This window comes from Halictus rubicundus, chromosome 10 (assembly GCF_050948215.1).
Source record: "Halictus rubicundus isolate RS-2024b chromosome 10, iyHalRubi1_principal, whole genome shotgun sequence".
Lineage (NCBI taxonomy): Eukaryota > Metazoa > Arthropoda > Insecta > Hymenoptera > Halictidae > Halictus > Halictus rubicundus.
In genome coordinates this window covers 2,349,550-2,368,605 of record NC_135158.1, presented here as the reverse complement: position 1 = coordinate 2,368,605, position 19,056 = coordinate 2,349,550, and the positions used below count along the sequence as shown (strand labels likewise).

The 19,056-nt window shown below is 47.4% G+C and overlaps 1 protein-coding gene across 4 annotated transcripts; it reads left to right on the top strand.

The window, feature by feature from the left end:
* Positions 1–1,487: 1,487 nt before the first annotated feature.
* Positions 1,488–18,971, top strand: LOC143357991 (uncharacterized). Of its 4 annotated transcripts, none has more exons than XM_076794775.1 (8): positions 1,488–1,670; positions 2,390–2,974; positions 7,604–7,747; positions 8,609–8,770; positions 9,196–9,372; positions 11,955–12,101; positions 18,104–18,363; positions 18,479–18,971. In XM_076794775.1, the coding sequence occupies exons 2-8, from the start codon at positions 2,728–2,730 to the stop codon at positions 18,659–18,661; spliced, it is 1,320 nt and encodes a 439-aa protein (XP_076650890.1). In that variant the 5' UTR covers positions 1,488–1,670; positions 2,390–2,727; the 3' UTR covers positions 18,662–18,971. The 4 variants fall into 4 exon arrangements, with proteins under 4 accessions (XP_076650890.1, XP_076650889.1, XP_076650888.1 ...); XM_076794774.1 differs by having other exon boundaries at positions 11,955–12,218; positions 18,482–18,971; XM_076794773.1 differs by having other exon boundaries at positions 11,955–12,218.
* Positions 18,972–19,056: the final 85 nt, after the last annotated feature.

The following is a 19,056-nucleotide window of genomic DNA, read 5'->3' as shown; positions in this document are numbered from 1 at the left end:
GCCTCTTCTCCGTTTCCTAGGACCAACATAGACGTTGCTACGTGAAGCCTTAATGGTTGATCTAACCACTTGCAATTTGTGATATGCTCGGTTATCTCCAATATTATTTTCTCATGTATTAATCGACAAGGGTGGCAATCTTAGTCCTAGTCTTCATCAATTAGTCTATGCCAAAGGTGTCTTTTAACAAAGATAGCAATCCTGGTGTTAATCCTTGAAGAGGACGCAGATAGAGCTGCCATGTCACTTCGTAGCTGACCCCAAACACTGAACCTTGACATCGGAGGTACACCTAACACACCATACCCAGCTAGTCTATACATCAAAGGTGTCTTTCGACAAAGGTAGCAATCCTAGTCCCAGTGTTAATTCTTGAAGAGAACGCAGATAGTGCTGCCATATCACTTCGTAGCTGACCCCAAACACTGAACCTTGACATCGGAGGTACACCTAACACACCATACCCAGCTAGTCTATACGTCAAAGGTGTCTTTCGACAAAGGTAGCAATCCTAGTCCCAGTGTTAATTCTTGAAGAGAACGCAGATAGTGCTGCCATATCACTTCGTAGCTGACCCCAAACACTGAACCTTGACATCGAAGATGCACCTACGACACCATACACCCAGGTGGTTTATATGTCAAAGGTGTCTTTCGACAAAGGTAGCAATCCTAGTCCCAGTGTTAATTCTTGAAGAGAACGCAGATAGTGCTGCCATATCACTTCGTAGCTGACCCCAAACACTGAACCTTGACATCGAAGATGCACCTACGACACCATACACCCAGGTGGTTTATATGTCAAAGGTGTCTTTCGACAAAGGTAGCAATCCTAGTCCCAGTGTTAATACTTGAAGAGAACGCAGATAGTGCTGCCATATCACTTCGTAGCTGACCCCAAACACTGAACCTTGACATCGAAGATGCACCTACGACACCATACACCCAGGTGGTTTATATGTCAAAGGTGTCTTTCGACAAAGGTAGCAATCCTAGTCCCAGTGTTAATACTTGAAGAGAACGCAGATAGTGCTGCCATATCACTTCGTAGCTGACCCCAAACACTGAACCTTGACATCGAAGATGCACCTACGACACCATACACCCAGGTGGTTTATATGTCAAAGGTGTCTTTCGACAAAGGTAGCAATCCTAGTCCCAGTGTTAATCCTTGAAGAGGACAAAGATAGAGCTGCCATGTCACGTCGTAGCTGACCCCAAAGATTCGACCTTGATCTACATCGAAGACACCTAACATGCCATACCGAGGTGTGTCTATGTCGAAGGTGTCTCTTGACAAAGATGGGAAACACAGTTCCAAGAGTATGTCCGCGACGAGAAGGCTAGCAGAGCCGCGATCTGGATCGACGGGTGGCTAGAACGAACGAGGGAAGGGTGTCGAAGCGAAGGGGGTGAACGGGGGTTGGCATATCGCGCAGCTGCGGCAACGGTGGTCGACCGGCTAACGGAAGGAAGGCGTCAGTGAACGGGGAGCATCGGGCAGAGAACGCTGTCCGCCGCGCGCGCTCACGACCGGGAAAGAGAGAGAGTTAGTCCTCGTTGAGTAGTCATCTTGCGCGTGTGCAGGCGATACCCGCCTTGGACGGGTCGTGAGACGGGTCGGGACTCTGTTCTCGGGCGAGTCCGGCTCAGGTCTTGAATGGTTGCACCGTGAGTGGTTATTCGTCAACGAGCCAGTAGCTGGGAGCTCGGGAGTTGGCCCGACGAGGCGTCCAGAAAAGAGGAAAAACCGAGAAAAGAGACAAAATGGAGGGCATCAATTTTCAAGAATTTTGAGCTGTCCTCTATTGCCCTCCATTACTGATTTATTCAACTCCATTACTAATTTCTTGCTCTTTATTAGCAGTATCGCGAACGAACGAAACCTTTCTGAGGCGTAGCTGCTAGAAATTCTGATGCGATGTTACAGATTGCTAAGTAGCTCTTTTTCTAGTGGACTCTCCGGAATATTGACCCTTTGCGGACCACGGTAATTTCCTGTTACTCGAAGTTGACTCCCTCGCGATTCAGCCATACACAAAGTATAGAATAATGACACTAGTGGAAATACTGCTGTAGTACAATCTCGAGTGCGATACCGAGTATCATTCGATGTAGAACTTGTTGGACCGTAGAACAACATATAACGTCCGGTCTCCCTGGCCGCACAGGCCCGCAAAGGGTTAAGTACGGCGTTCCCGCAAAGCCACGTAGCAAGCAGCCCTGACGATCACCCGCAACGACGATCGAGTATCAAAGGGATCAAAGGAAATCGAACCGATCAAAGCCGATGAGAGCTCCCTTGTTTTTGCACCTGCCGAGTACCAACTCCCAAGCCACCAGCATCGACAGCTTTGGTAGAAATTCCTGATCACACCTCGCTGTTGTAGTGCAAGGGGTTAAGGACGACCTGCGTGCAGAGTCGTCGGCTGACCGAAGGGGCCGGCGGGTCCACGTCGATCATCGAGTGTCGAAGAAATCGGCGGTATGCCTCGGGACTGAGTGATTCGTCCGGTGATTAGAAAAAGACAAAAAAAAAAAGAAATTCTGTCGCACGCAGCGTGCCCGAAGAGATTGCCAATCGGAGGAGAGTCGCTCGCGAAACGCCTAGAGGGCGAGAAGGCGTTCTGGAGGGCGGGAGGGGGGGAGTAGGGGGGCAGGTGACGGGGAAGGATGTCGATGCGCCGCCGGTGGTCGGTTTCGGGGGTTGACTCGCGCCGCGGGGGCGATGAGCGCACTTCCCTCCGCCCTGAGACTGACCTGCTGCCGTTCCTGGCTCCTGCTGATCTGCCTCGTCTTCCTGGTGTCCATCCGCGTCGGTTGCGCCGCGTTAGATCGGCCGGCAACCCGGCAACAGCTCGCAGGTGATAACCTGCGCGGCCCCAGCCTAGCCAGTAGCCACAGCGACGACGACGACGACGACGCCGATGTCTACGACGACGAGGACGACTACTTCGAGGAGAACATCACTGCTGGTGAGTCCCGTTGGGAATAGCTCGGCGCCGTTCAACGAGACTCGGAAGGTGTCTCGGAAGGACCATGGAATCCTGTGACCCCTGCGACTCCCAGTGCGCGGACGGAACGAGAGCCATCACCGTAGGCTCGGGCGCCAGGTTTCGACGGGCTCGGGAATTGGGACGAGGAGGTTTCGAGGGTTGTTGACACGCTTGCCCGACAAGGAGTGCCGCGGAGTGTACCCGCGGACCGTTCGCTAGGTCTAGAATCGGTTTGGTATGACGAGGATACGACGATTTCTTTCTTTTCTTCCGGGGACGTTGTTGTTGTTTGTCGCGGAGCTACCAAGGAGACGAATACCGAGGACAACCTCGGCTCGAGCTTCTCGCCTAACCCAGACCAGGTTGTGTGTCTATCCCGCAATCGATACGCACGCCCTTTCGCGGCAGGAGGAACACCGTTGTCTTGTTTCCTCCTCGCGAAGGAAACAAGGACGATCGAAGGCGGACGCGTGTTCCTCTCGCTCGATACCGAGCGGTGAAACACTACCCTCCCCGGAACCTTCCGGAGGGTAAACACTTGTCACTGTCATCGTCATTGAATAGGAGGCGGCCCGAGATCGTTGCCTGTCATCGATTCGCTCGAGTCGGAGGCTCGCCGATACGATAACCTGCTACTACGATCGAAAGTTGTCGATCTTGACTTCGAGACTCGCGATTAGCACAACGTGAAAAGGTGTTCGAGGGTTGGAAGCCTGTGTGCTCGACGGATTTAAGATGGCCGGAGTGTGGAGTTTTGGGACGATGAGATAGGTCAGTGCTTGGGGCAGCTCGATCTTCACAGCGAGACCCGCGATCGAATGATTAGTCAACCAGGAAGGTGTCCGAGGCTTGGATGATCGACGAAGTTTCGGATGGTTGTTTGGAACATGTTGATTTCGAGAGAAATGACTAAACGATTGGTACGCTAGGAGTGCGTTGGGAGGTTGGAAGCCTGCGAGCTCGATGGATTTACGCTCCCAATCGTATCAACCCTCCGACGACACAGTCTGGGACTATTTTGATCCAGTGTAGCGAAATCGTCTTTCAATTCTTCAATTTCTGGCGAATTAGTTAAACGAACATTAGAAGCGCTAGAAACGGTAGAACAAATTAACGTGTCCACAAGATAAATAAATCAGTGAACGGTCCTAAATATCGAATGGTCCGCAGTCCGAGTCTAGGCCTTATCAGAGTGTCAATTTCCAAAGGGTTGTTTCGAACAGGTAGCTTGGAACTTCAGCGGCCTTCAAATTGCAAGAGTGCAAATTTTTGACACGATTGCTGGAGGTCCGTCTTGGCAGTTCGCAACCGGAAGTACGGATCTTCAGTTCGAGGGTCTCGATTAGCAAATCAGAAAAGTGTGTTCGAGGGTTAGTACTGTGGAAGGTCGGCGGATTCGAGGTCGTAGGATCGCGAATTTCGAAAAAGTTGCTTAGAACGGGTCGATCGTTAAACCAGGAAGGTGCTAAGGAGTTGAGATGGAGTGCGAATTTCGAAATGGTGGCTCTCGGATCGGCTCGATCTTCGGTTCGCGATTGCAAGATTAGGAAATGTGTTCGGTGTGTTTGAGGTTGGATTGCGAATTTCGGAAAGGTTGCCGGGCACAGGTCGATTCCGGGTTCTCGCGCACCCTGAGCGCAATCATGCAAATTCCTCGAGGGAAACTGGGTCTGAGGGGGAAGAAAACAAATAGTACGTGTCACGGAACGCGGCTGCACTCGGTGCGCCTGCGTGCGCCGCGAGTCGGAGCCTCGTCCTTCTTGATTTTCGCGCCAACCACGCCGTCGGTATTGATTTTAATGGATGCTGCAAGCTCTCTTGCACGGCGTCCGCGTGTGGGAGGCTTGCACACCGCCTGCAGGCTGCGTGAGCTTCAAAGGAGCCTCTCTTTCTTCGGCCTGTTCCCTCCGCGGGGAGCAACAGAAAGAGAAAAGAAGAGAAAGAGAGAGAGGGAGAGTAAGTCGAGGGAAAGGTTAGCAAAGGGAAAACTGTGCGTCATTCACCTCTGCTTTTTTGTTCGTACCATTCAGTCGAGTCCCACTTGCAGCAGAGCTCGATAACCGGCTCGAGAAACACCGGCAAATCAAGCCCCGTGGACCCGCCGAACGAGGTCACCATCGTAATCGCCAGCTACCCCCTTTAGAACGCTAAGGGGAGCCTCGGGGATTCTATTCTTCACGTGAGAAAGTCTGCGCACCCCCAACTTCGGTTTAACGCTGTTAAACGCGCGGGCCAATTGATTCTCGAGGGGCCAGAGTGAAAGAGTTGGTTCGGTTCTAATCGGGGGTAGGTTTCTTATTTTGCTTGGTAATTTAGGTTTCTGGTGGTTCAAAATTGGATACTGGTCAGAGGAATTTGTTGTGGGTTTTAGATAGATACTGCAGGGGTTGCAGTGGAAATTGGATCGAGTCTGGTGGGGTGGGTTCGAGTCTGACAGCGCAGATTCAATTCTGATGGGGTGGCTATAGTGACCAACTTTTTGGTTCGTGTTATATTTAAATATTGATTTAAAAAGCGTGCTGCGATAGTCGGGGGCAAATATAAGGCTTGAAATAGGGGTTGGTTCAAGCCTGATGGGGTAGGTTCGAACCTTATGGCATAGGTTCGATTCCGATGGGGTAGGTTTAGTGACCAACCCTTGGTTCGTGTTATATTTAATTATTGATTCAAAAAGTCTACCGTGGTTGCCAAGAGAAAAATATAAGGGTTGAAGCAGGATTTGTTTCAAATCTAATAGCACAGTATCGATTTTGATAGGGTAGTTTTAACCTTTATTTCATGTTAGAATTTAACAATCATCCTTTCTTTCAAGTTAGAAAACTTTGAGGGTTGAAACAGGGGTGGTATAAGCCTGATGGAATAGGTCAGACCCTGATGAAGTAGATTCAATTCTAGTACCTGAATTGTAGCAGTCAATCTTCGACTCTTCCTAACTCTGAATATATAAACAAATCTATAGCTAATAAATAAATCCCATACGGGTTGAAATAGAACGTAGTTCAATATTGTCAGGCCTCGTTCAATTCCGTCCAGTTCTAGTTGCAAGAATCAATCTTCATGTCTTCATAAATTATACCAATAAAATCAAATATCGATCAACGAAACGTGTCACGAACATTGACCAGAACGATAACACCTACTCTAATCAACAACGACTAAAATAGATGTCCTCAATCTTCGTAATCTTTTAAAAAAACATCCCCTATAAAATCTATATTTTCCATCACACCTCTCAGAACACACACTTTTAATCGCTCTTCCCTAAACCCTACAAAATCAAGCATTTGCGTGTGGAGCATGGGTCCGTTTAGACCCAGTATTTTAAAAGCATCACGTGGCCACACATTCCCTGTCGACGAATTCCAATCGAATGTTGTGCAATAAAAATACATTTTAAAAAATTAACGAACAATTAGATGGTGTGTTAAAAAACCATCCACTGAATCTATCTTCCCAATAAAAGAGGCATAAAACACACCTAATCGCAGGATCTCGTCCCAGTCGCGCGATTCGGAAGAAGCTTAATGGAGGGTGTTAGAGTAGTATCGCGGACACGGTTCTGAACGTCGGCCAACGAAGATAATGGCAGGCGCCTCGGTGCACAGGCTGGTCCCAGAAACATTTAATAACGCTGTAATACCGTAATTAAGGTGGAATCGATAGGGAGTCGTCTGGCGAGTTGCCCGGGCCTGGTAGCTTCTCTCGCAAACGGCGTAATTAGCCCAGAGAAAAGTTAACGCGGTAATTCCCTAAACAAGAACCGTCCTAGCAAGGCGGGGATCATGGTTCCTCTGGGATCTAGGGTGTACATGGAAGGAAAGGATCCTCGATTGCAAAGAAGCACGCGGCGTCTTTTGATCGAACGGATAGCGTACACGACAATGCCTTCTCTTTTTATTAGTCTGCCAGGAGACGTCAGCGGGAAAGCTTGTTGCACGATAAAGGACAGAGAATGGGTCTAAAGCGACCGCAGAATGAAACACTATATCCTCTTTCTTTCTGAAACGCTCGCTTCGGATCTGGGGAAGTAAATGCGATTAATTAGCGGATAACGCAGTTCATTCCGTTGAATTATTTATTGTGTTCTCCAGTTTCTGGCGAACAGGCTGCGGCATTTTTAGATCATCAGACTGCGGATGTCGCGAATTTATGACAAAAATGAGCTGAAATTTGAAACAGCAAAAACGTATTATTAGATTTATTCAACATATTCAGACAGAAAATGAACTTGTGTTTCGCTCTAGTTTATTGAGGTAGAAAATATTTATATTTATAAATTGCCCAAGAGAATTTTATTCTGAACTTTCGCACGAAGGTCCGCAGCCTGCATCTCCAAGGAACGATTTAACCCGTTCGGGGTAAAAACGCGATCGCAGCAGGCATATCAAATTTTCTGCGAAGCCGCCCACATATTCGCGGCTCGGCACAGATCCGTCGTAGTCGAGATTGGAGGAATCGTGTCTATAAATTGCGGCGAGGCGAGGGTCCTGGATCGTCGGTCTCGTCCCCGAAAAGACGGTCGACCGGCGAGCTATTCGCGGACATCTGATAATTTATTTAGAACCGGGGTGCGCCGTGCAAAACTATCGATTGGCATCGTGTTTCCAGCGAAGGGACAGTACCTGGGCTCGCCGTGCGATGACTCGTGCAATCCGGAGCTGCTGCACGTGGTCTGCGACGCGGTCACCGGTCACTGCGAGTGCGAGAAGTTCCATCCGGTTCGTCTTGGGCCTAGCAAAGGATGTGCCAAACGTATGTAGCACGCGATCCACGTTCAAGTAGGTCGTTCCGATATCAAAAACTCCATGGTAACGCGGACAGAAAGAGAAACAGAGAGAGAGAGAGAGAGAGAGAGAGAGAGAAAGAGAACGTGAGAGAAAGGGAGAGAATGAGAGGGTGTCGGAGTGAGAGAATGAGCGAGGGAACGGGGGAAGAGGGAAAATAAATGTCGAGGAAGCTGCCCGTCGTCTTTAAACGATTGTTCGACGCGCCGTGAATAGAACGTTTTGTGTTCCGCTCCTCCTCTCGCGTGCCCGACCCGTTTTGACGCTTGGTTATTCAAACGCCTGTCACGGACCAACGCGCTGATCCTCCTATCTGTTTCAAACGAGCATTCATTGGCTCTCCCCCTCGAGTTTCGAATGATAATTGATCCGCGCGCGTTCCCGCTGCTTTCTATTATACGGCGCCTCGCGTTTTTCTGGAACGCGAATTGTTGCCTGGGAAACTCGATTAAACCCAACAAAAGGCTGCCGGTGAATTAAGAAGAATTATTTGACGGTTCCAATTTTTTGCTCAACTCAACCGATAGAATACTATGAACAGGATCCGCTAATGCTACATCAATTTTCCGATTCGCGTGGTTGCGTTAGAAAAATAATAAAATTGCATTTGTGGTAATTTTACACTAGTTTCATTGTACGTCCGTGATATACCACAAAATTAATTTTATCGGTAAAAGTAAACGTGGTATAAATTGTGTGTTCGCGTGGAAGTTTGTAGAAACGTGTGAGAATGTTGTCCGAGTTGCCAGTAGAGGAGTGCCCGATTGGGTCGGACGATCGAGAAGTAGTGTGGGTCGAGTAATCGAACGACGATCCGGTTTTGTTGCAGCCAAAAGACTCGGGGAGCAGTGCTTCTATCGCGCGACGTGCACTTTTTCGGATCAGCACTCGACCTGCACCCAAGTGCAGCACCATGCTGTGTGCGACTGCGAGAATGGCTACCATAAGGTCTCCCTGTCCAGGCCTAACAAGAAGGTGTTCTGCGCCGAAGGTATACACCGTCGTTTGTCGGCTAATCGACAGCCTCGTTCGAACGTTATCGGGACCCGAAATAATCGCCTGGCGAGTTTCCATTAAAACGCGAAACAAAAGCTATGCGAACGGCGCTCTGGAAATCACTGAATCGTCCAGAAATCGCTGGATTATTCGATGTTTGCATCGTCTGCTTCGCACACCTGGTTAATTGACGTTAACGATCCGGTAAACGCTCGTTTAACCAGCAATCATTTTTTTTTGCGATTGTTACAATCCGTTGAAAATAAATGTGGCTTTATCCGAAAGAGTTAGTCCGTGGAATCGAGAATAACGGTGACGATTGGCGCGTCCAGTTATGCTTCTTACTGGTCGCACTATGGCGGCGCGAACTTTTTCGATTCTTCGAGGAAGTGTTTGTGAATCGGAAGCGTCTGTTGGCAGATCTGGTGCTGATAACTACGGATATTCCGACCCTGCTCTGCATAGCATCGGGAATCGCGATATTCACGGGGATGATATGCTTCGTGCTCAAGTTGTTCAGCCGCGCGAGATACACAAGGCCGCGGCACTATGCCAACGCGAACCACGCGCCGCCCATGCTGTTCTCCAGCGACACGGGTGAGTAGCTCTATTTTTCTGAAACAACAGCCTAGGTATCGGCGTCTCGAGGATCAATGGATCAACGGGGACGTGTGAGACGACGATCGAAATTTAACGAAGCGATCGCGCGCGTTAACGATCGAGAGAACGACACGGTGGATCACGACGATACTCAGAGCGAACGGTACCGCGGCATATTCCATTACGACGCGCCGTCCTCGCCGAGGAATCAATAACTTTAAGTATCGGCGAGGAGCACTCCAATCTCCGCTTCGTTCTATTTCGAGGAAAACTCGACGGCGCTCTGCTATTACCGCAGGGTTAACAATCGCCGACAACCTGCAAATACGCGCTCGATGGTTTACACGGGCTCGTTTGTTCGCGCTACTTTGATTCGGTTTCGTCGCTCGACTCGGTTCGCGATGCGCGATTTATTTTAGCGATTTTTGTTCCAGCTTGATCCGTGCACTCTGCACATCTGTAGTTTATTGAACGCCCAAAGAACGCGGTAGGATTGATTAACCCTCTGCACTCGAAGCTATTTTGTATTCCAGAACTCGTTTTCTCCAACGAAATTTCTTTCTGGAATGTTGAATTTTCCGAGCATAATTTTTTAGGAATTTATTAAACGCTAATCTGGTATTGGTAAAAATGTTTCGAATTATTTTTATTGGCGCCTCGGAGTCGTCATTCGAGTCCAGAGGGTTAAATCGCTCTGCTCACTTTACTGTGCATATAGGATTTAATTTCTCTCACTCCCCCACTTCACTGACTCTATTTCACTTACTCTTCTTCGATCACTTTACACGCTTAGTTTTCATGTCCAATTAACCCTTGAACAGCCGATTGAAAAGACTAACGCAGCAAACGACATGGGTCATCTTTGACCCATGCCAGTCTTCTCATTCTCTTTTCAAATCGATGATATTATCTAACGATGTTTATAGTGGAAAGGAGGAAGCGATTTGTTTGGAAAATGCTTGTGATGAAGAAGTGAAGAAGTTTGCTTAACCCTTTGCACTATAATTATTTTCCTGTAGAAATATAACATTGTCACGCCATAGGTGATTTGAGAGTTTCAAGGCAAAAAAAATAGTGTGGTCACGTCAGAGGCGACCTCACTGTGCAAAAGGTTGAAAACTGCCATAGATTGACCAGGATGGATTATCTAGTGACGCTTGTAATAACAAGACAAGAGGAAATTGTTCGATCCTGGTGCACTGTTCAGATAAAATTTCAATAAATCCAATCAAATTCTGTTATTGTCCATATACATAGGGTCCCGGGATGGATGGCACAAGCATGAGTGATTCTATGTGCAAAAATAAGCGAAAAGAAACGAATAAAGTTTTTTCGTTTGACGCTTCGTTTCGGAGAAAATTCAGATTGAAAACTCGTTGGTTACGCGTCCTATTGAATAGGCGTCTGACCGTGGCTGACCAATTCTACTGCAAGTACTAACCCAACGGATCTTCAGACTCATTTTTCTCTGAAACCAGACGTTAAACAAAAAAATTATATTCTTTCTTTTCGACTTGTTTCTGCACGTAGAATCTTTACCATGAGTTTGGAAACGCCCTGTATAGATATAGAAGAGATACAAACATTCTTCTTTTAGGAAATTACAGTGGTGTGCAAAATCAAAGGATCGCGTTTTCATCAAAAAATTCGCCATGTCCAAAGTGTTGTAACTTCATGAAAAAGCGTCGTAGAATATTCGTTCTGGTCTCATATTAAAGCTTGAACCTTCTACTTTCGAAATCCGTTGTTCGAATTTCTGAACAAAATTTTCTACGCTATGTAACGGGTGAGAAAGTGAGCATACTTTCTTGTTTCTCCGTGTCGGCGGCACACTTTTCATTCAATGTTCAATAACATGGTCAAAAACAAACGCACAGCAACCATCGAGCGGTCATTTTAAAGCTGAAACTCCAATCTTCAAATCCACGTTGGGTTCATTATTTACAAAAATTTTTATAAAATACGCTCACTTTGCCACCCGTTACGTAGTGTAAGAAATGTTGTCAAGGAAAACGAACAGCGGACTACGAAAGCAGAAGATTCAAGCTTTAAAACGAGACCAGAACGAATATTCTACGACGATTTTTCGTGAAGTTGTAACAACGTGAAGACGGGAAATTTTCGTTTCAAAACTGAGAGATCCTTTAATTTTGCCCGGCAGTGTACGAACGACAAATAAGTTCTATACGTAAATAAACACATAAATAAATTGTGCAGCGAGGGGTTAATGAAACAATTTGAGAATGATCTCAAGACATAAATATCCGAATTTTCTGAGCATTACGCGATGGTTAAAAGGTGCGATAGATATTGAAAGCGTAAGGCGCACGAGCAAAACATGGATCGCAAACGATTCGAAATCGGCTGGGCGAGGGTTGATCCTCGCGCTACCGAGGTATTTAATTGAAATGGAAACTATGATACTCTATTCTCCACAAACAATGACACAAAGAAACAAAGTTCTGTGCTTGGTAGCGCGAGGGTTGACAGGCTTCTTCGAAGACGGTGAGAAGCAAGGACGATGCATCCTCGATCGGGCAATCGAACAAAGGGGAAAAATGACACTGAAACTCCAACAGGTATACCACTGACGCTTCACGGCGGCCGACCGTCCTCCCGATCCAGCGAAAGAAGCAGCACAGGTGGAGGGCCGTTGACCTACGCGTACACCAGGAGGCCCAGCAGCAGCTGTAGCCGTGGTCCCCTGGTACCAGCGTCGAGAGCAGGTGCGGCACGTGCCGCCGCCATCTTGCTTATGTCGTGTCACCTGCAGGCGACCAAAGGCGGGAACAAGCATCGACGTACCCTTAGCGACGTGGCTGAGGGATCGTCCGACGGCCTCGGTAGAGGATCAACGATCAATTTCTAACTCTTTCGTTGTCTGTCTTCTCTTCTATCTGCCCGCATCTCTCACCGTTGTGTACAGACATACACACACACACACACACACACACACACACACACACAGACACACAAACGCCCACACACCAAAACAATCAACAAAAACAGCTCTCTTTACCTCTTTCTCCGTTTCTCCTATATTCTTCTGGCTCGAATCACACCGTTTATTCGGCCGTGTTCTTTTTCCTTCTCTCTTCTTCCATCGTTCATTTGCCTTCGAGCGGTCACTGGTTTCAAGTTCGACGCAACGGAGTCCTGAACACACGTAAATCGTCATTCAGAAATTTTGCTTCGTGATTTGAGACGTTGAGGAATTCGATAAGAGTCGCGATTTGACTGCATTCATTACAAACGTTTGTATAGACATTTTATAGCGTGTTTGGATCGAATGAACGAGTGCTAGGAGCACCTGTACAGTCTTCTTAGTCCTCATTAACACTTTGACTGCCAAACTAGATACCTCAAAAATTCCATAAAATCAAAGTAAGTTATTTAATGTATGATATTGAATAGACCTCCAACTTCCTTGCATTTTACAGATCCCAATCAAATTTGGTACAATGAATATATTAACGTAAAAATTCATTTTAAAACCTGGACAAACAATTCCGTCGCCCACATATGGGTGACATGGCGGTCAACGTGTTAAAACTAACGATGATTTGTCTGAATTCGTTACAATTATGTTTCGAGACATTTTCGAACGAAAAGTTTTTCAAAAATTCAGAAACGTATTTTAAAGAAAGATTAAGAGGGCGACCGTATTATTAGAGAATAAATGAACGAGACCGTCCAGTTCGATTGGTGTTCTCCGATTAGTTTTGAAATAATATCGATGCCGGCCCTCGAAATCGTAATTGCACGGCCTCGAGACATCTGGTTAACAGGTTAAGGAGGCCGCTCGTTATCTTCCTGTTGCGTCGAACCTCGGAAGGCCACTCGACTCCCATTATCCGTTCACCGGGATTAATTCTATCGATTGATTCCGTTTTTTGCTGGTGTCCCTGGTTCTCTCGGTCGTACGCGAGTCGCATATCGTGAGGAGGCGAGACCGATGACGAAGAAGAAGAAGACGATGTTGGTGCTTTCGAGTCGTACCGTGCCGTTCTCGCTGTTGTGTCGTAGTTTGTTTGTGACTTAGCGTACCCACCCCAAACTGCGTTTCCTCGTTCCCTATCGAAACCCTTTCGGCATCGTCGAATCAATACAATCCGTTTCGAACGTTCTGTAAATAAATATGAAACGAACGAGGAAACGCAGCTGCAATTTCGTCCCCGACACGGCGAAAACCCTCTTTCTCTGTTTAGATTGTTGTTCTTCTCCTCCACTAAACTTCACACCGTCATCGATCGACAGAATAGCATCGCGAAACATCTGAAACGATCCTCTTACCTCGAAAGGATCAAAACCAACACAACACAGATACACGAACAGGAACCACACACACGCACGCACGATTCAGGAGAACCGAGAATCGCGACGAGACACGACACCACTACCGAAAACCGATATTCTAATTGTACTGTCCAAATAATAAAGCGCTGCACGAGTGTGTTACGAGATAGCAAGATGGCAGCGGCCGATTTCGTTGCTCGTTAACGAACGAACTGTTCTCTGGTAAGACGTAGAGAGACACGAAATCTTTACGCACTAGCTAGCTCGCCGCACACGCACGCATCAACGGTGCCACGGATCGCATGCGAGAGACCTTCCCCCCTTTTCAAACAGAAAAAAAGCTTCGCGATTTTCTCCCCCGATTTTTCTCTTCCCTCCCTTTCGAACAAGAAACAGCTTCGCGATTTCCACCGATTTTTCTCTTCCCCCCTTCCGTAGGAGGAAAAAAGCTTTGCAATATTCCCGATTTTTCTCTTCTCCCCACTTTTTGACGAAGAGGAAAATCTTGGTAATTTTTCCTGCCCCCCCGTTTCAAAGAAACAGCTTTGCGATGTCCCACCTCCCTTTCGAAGGAGAAAGAAAATTCGCAATTTTCAATTGAAGATTTAATTTTCTTTGGCGAAGAAAAAACGAGGTTCGCCATTTTCGTAATATTTCTTTTCCCCCGCTTTCGAAGGACAGAAAAAGCCTCGCGATTACTCTTCCTCTGGTATTTTTAAGAAACACCTTTCTCATTCCCCACTTCAAGTGAAAAATGAAAGCTTCGCGATTTCCCCCGATTTTTCTTTATTCCCCCTTTTGAAACGGAAAAAGAGTCGCAATTTCCCCAATTTTCTCTCCTATCGCGAAGAAGAAGAAGAAGAAGAAGAAGAAAAACCTCGCGATTTCCCTCGAGTTTTCTCCTTTCGAAGAAAAGCTTCGGGATTTCACCGACGTTGCTCTTCCTCCCCCAGATTTTTTCTCCCCTCGCCGCTGGTATTTTCAATGAACGACGCGTTCCAATTAACGGAGCCTCGCGGTTCCCGGGCTGCTTATTCCGCGTGCTTTCCGAGAACATAGAGGAAACGAGGAAAGGGAGGGGCGGACGAAGGAAATTCTAACGCTTATCCCCTAATTGGGGGTCGCGATTCGAGGCTGGCTCCCCCTCTCGCGGATAACAAGCGAGCAAGCCTGAACAATCGCCACCTCTCGCTTCCGACGAGCTGCGCTTTTGTGCTTCGCGAAAGTCCGCGAGATTAACGGGCTGCGGGGCCACTGGTTGGCGAAAATGATTACTGTCTCTCACACTGCGTTGCTTTGACACGGTTTCCTGAACTTAGGCTCTGTCACTGTGACCAACGGAGAGATCAACGGAAATGGCGTGAACGATAGACCTGACAACCCTGTTGCGACACGACATCTTGATAAATAGACCGTGGATTTTACGCATTTGTGACAAACATGAGTACAGTGAATTCTCGATATATGTCAACAACACTCGTCTTGCCAGCGTCGTGTATCGTGCAGGAGACGCTAGAGGCCCCTCGAGCTTCGCGGCCCCTCACGGGGTATACCCCGCGGTAGTGGGGATAATTCCGCGACGTTTGTCGTCCAGGCTTTGGCGACATATGTATATCGAGAAATCACTGGTGCCGCAATTTGAAACATGGAATATCCATGCATTACTTCTAACTTATTAACCCTCCGACTGCAACCTTATATTCATCGACGCTGTCCGCATACTGGGTCGTTTACAACTATATTTTTAACTGATCTACGTTTTCGAAAAATCTAAAAAAATTCTGGAATATATATCGAAGTCCATATTTTGGAAAAATAATCCGGTCATAAACGACCCAGGTTGCAGACGGGGGGTTAAAATTATTAAACAGAGAAATCGATTTCTATTTGGTTCTTGACGCAATAAATTCTTATTTCGCAGAAAGATCCACAGTCTAATGTGCAGTAATTTCAGAAGGATTGTATTTTGAGACTTCCAAAATTACCGGAACATTTCGCCGAAAGTTCCTGCCGAATCTTTGACAATTAATTATTACGTCGCCGCGCAGTCCGTTAGCACCCGCGAATTTTCGCGGCTTGGCTGCGGAAAAATGGCGGCTTTTCAGCTTATCATCGCGTGGTCGCGACAGGAATAATTGAGCGTTCCGGGCTATTGGGATTCGTCGGTTTTTTCATATCTCGTTTCGAGGTTCGGGGGAACGAACAACAAAAAGAGTTCCCGGGTAATTCATCCAGCGGGCTGGCCCGTTGTCAGCCTTGGACGAGCAATTAAGGAACGCCGCGACCTATAGATATGGCTGTATGCAACAGGATGCACAACACGCTGTTCTTTCTCTGTCCGAGCTTATTTTCTGTCGCCCTTCGGCGCCGTTAATCAATAAGGACCGGTGTAACGAGGTCCCTGAATCGGGGACGCTTCGGTCGCTCCCTTAGAACAGTCAGGGCTCGAAAAATTTTGAAAAATTCCTGGTTAACGCTCGAGATCCATCTCTTCTTGTTCGTTAAAAAATCGTTAACAATGAGCGTTTGATAAAAGAAATATTCGTACGTAATTATACCGTGCATTGCTGTGCCAGGTAAAAATTGTTTGTATTATTCACAAGACACTTCTTTCAGTCTTCGTAGAAATTATACCCATTCATTTTGCTCGCAAATGCATACGGGTCTGCAGTCTACTGATAACGACGAAGTTGGGCTAGTTACAGGTATAATCCTCTGCCAGTACTACGTGCTTATATACCTACACTAGTACGAAGTAATAAATGAGAAGTTTACACTTGGAGGAACTAAGCAAGTCGTGCTAACGGTTCGCGGACACGGGAAATAAAAAATGAACATGAATTGGCCAAGACTTCGTGCATAAAGCTATTCTAGTGTAAATTGGAAGCAACATTCTCGAGGTATACGTACATAGAATTCGTTGACAGGAAGATTGAAAGAATTTAAAAGTAACAATTCTCAAGTTTTTTGCAGTTACCAACACTAGGTTTACGGGGTACTAAGAGTGACCGTTTTACATTATTTTATAAACATAACAAGAATGTGTCTGTCCAAATGATTAGTCGTCTTTTAAATAATCTATACCCGAAGAAATAAATTTGTTGAATGATTCCTCATGGATCCGCCATTTTGACGGGTCCAGTAAACCTAGTGTTAACACTTCGGGTGCCGAGTCTCCCAGGAATGAGAGACGGAATTATTTGTCAATCAATGACGAAGACTCTGGTTAATTGTTTTAATCAGAACCCTCGTGTAAGGGTTCGGAATAGTTATTTTTGGAGAGTTTTCGAGCCCTGGCTGCAATCCACCGCATACACGTGACGTCGCTCGACGCCTGGCTCTTGACATTAAAGAGTCTCGTTTGCAAATAATATCAAGGTCCGTTCGCGGAGGATTCGCATTGATTAACGGCCAAGGGAGGAAGGGGGAGGGTAGGGGGGAAGCTCTCGTCGACGAAGCCGCCCGATTCCAGCTGCTGCATCCGCTTGCTCTCGTCTGTTGCTTGACCATGGCGATAACTCATCGATCGACGCGATCCCTCTCGTCACACCCTCACCCTGAAGAACATGTCTTCCCCCGCCTCCCTCACACAACAACAATCGCGAGGGATCCCACGGGGATCAACGGGATCAACACCGGAGATCGTTGCACCCCGGGTGTGCCCTCGTTCGCGTCACCGATCACCTTTCCGAGTCATCGAAATTTTTTAATTCGCTCGATTTGCCGATCTGGATATACTGGGAATTGGAAACTGTCTCTACGTCGAAGTGGATCTGGGTCAATACTTCATTTTACCGCGTGCCCCACAGTCGAACGCAACGTTCATAATATATCTGTTGAAAACCACTGAAATAGCTATTTCGATAATAATCACCGCTGACCTACAATTACTAATGATCCAGTCGGTGCAAGGAATAATTAAAGAAACTGCCTCGCAATCGAATTAACATTTACGGTCACGAACGGAAGTATTGACACGATGAAACAACTTACGTACAACGATTGAAAGCTAGTTTCACAGCAGTGTCAATACGTTTGTTCGCAACTGTATATCGAACGGTGCAAAATTCATGAGAAACGAACTTTGAATTTGCGAGGGAACGAGTACGACAAGGTTAACTACACTCCGATTCGTCGTAATTTCGAACCGACCCAGATTCGCCCTAACTAATCCAATAACGAGACCAGCCGATTTTTCCGCGATCATCGAGCTTGCATATTCACCGATCTATACCGAAGTAATGCAATAGAATAATCAATCGCAGAAGCCCGAAGGGATCTATCAGATCCGACAGGAGCAGCTAGATTTCGTGCCCCTACCGATTTCGACTTAGCGATCGGCTCTCACGAGTTAGAGTAGCGAGAGAACGAGAGTATAGGGTGCCTGCAGTCGACAAGCTCAAACTGAACTTCTCGTCCCTGTTTCTAACAGGTTCTCGTCGTCCTAGCTTAACCTCGGTTCACAGTTCAACGTCGTCGGCGCGTAGCTACAGCGCCCGACGTTTGGAAAAGGAGAGGAACGAGAAGGAGCAACGACAAGCGCTTCAGGAGCTTCGATTGGCCAAACAGAGGGAGCAAGAGAAACAGCAACAGCAACAACAGGTCGCGCCGACACCTAGTCCGAGGACACCTCATTCCACGGACGAGCTGCTGCCCTCTGTCGAGGAAGGGAAAGAGGTCTTCTATAATGAGGTACCACATTCCCGAAATCCTAATCACTCGAAACCGCTGGTCGCCTCCGGAGAGTCAGATCCCGTGAATATTCTGCCGGCGAATGCCGTTATTGTAATTATGATCGTTACTTCAGCAGGTGCCGACGACGTCCGACATCACGGAAGAGACGCCGATGAAGACGATAACAACGGCGATCACGACGTCCGCCGTGAATTCGAGCAAGTTCGGCGAAATGGCGCCGGTGACCACGCCAACAACGTCCATCTTCGAAACGAACATCGCGCCGCGGGCCACGGGTGACATTTTCCAAGTGTAGTGAAGCCGGAGAATGTCACCGGAGCCGGCCGGAACAGTCAGGATCCCGAGAACGGTGAAAAAGTTCGAGAACTTGCCGATCGAACCGGAAGTCCTCCGCGATGGACGACGACGTCGATCGGGAACGCGTGAGACCAGGGGCGGATCGATTCGTTGAAGCTGCTGTTTGTTCGAGCCACGCGCGAAGGCCTAGCATTGTTTATTAAAAGATATATTTTTCAATATCCAGGCGCCGGATGTATTATCTAGATCTGTCGCTACGATGGTGGGACGTGCGTTCGGCTGCGAGATCCGCGTCGGTTCGCCGAGTAGTAAAACAGAGAAACAGCGGCCGAGGTACAGCACGGAACGAATCGCGGGATTTTTGAGAGCTTCCTTGCCTGGTAGAACCTTCGT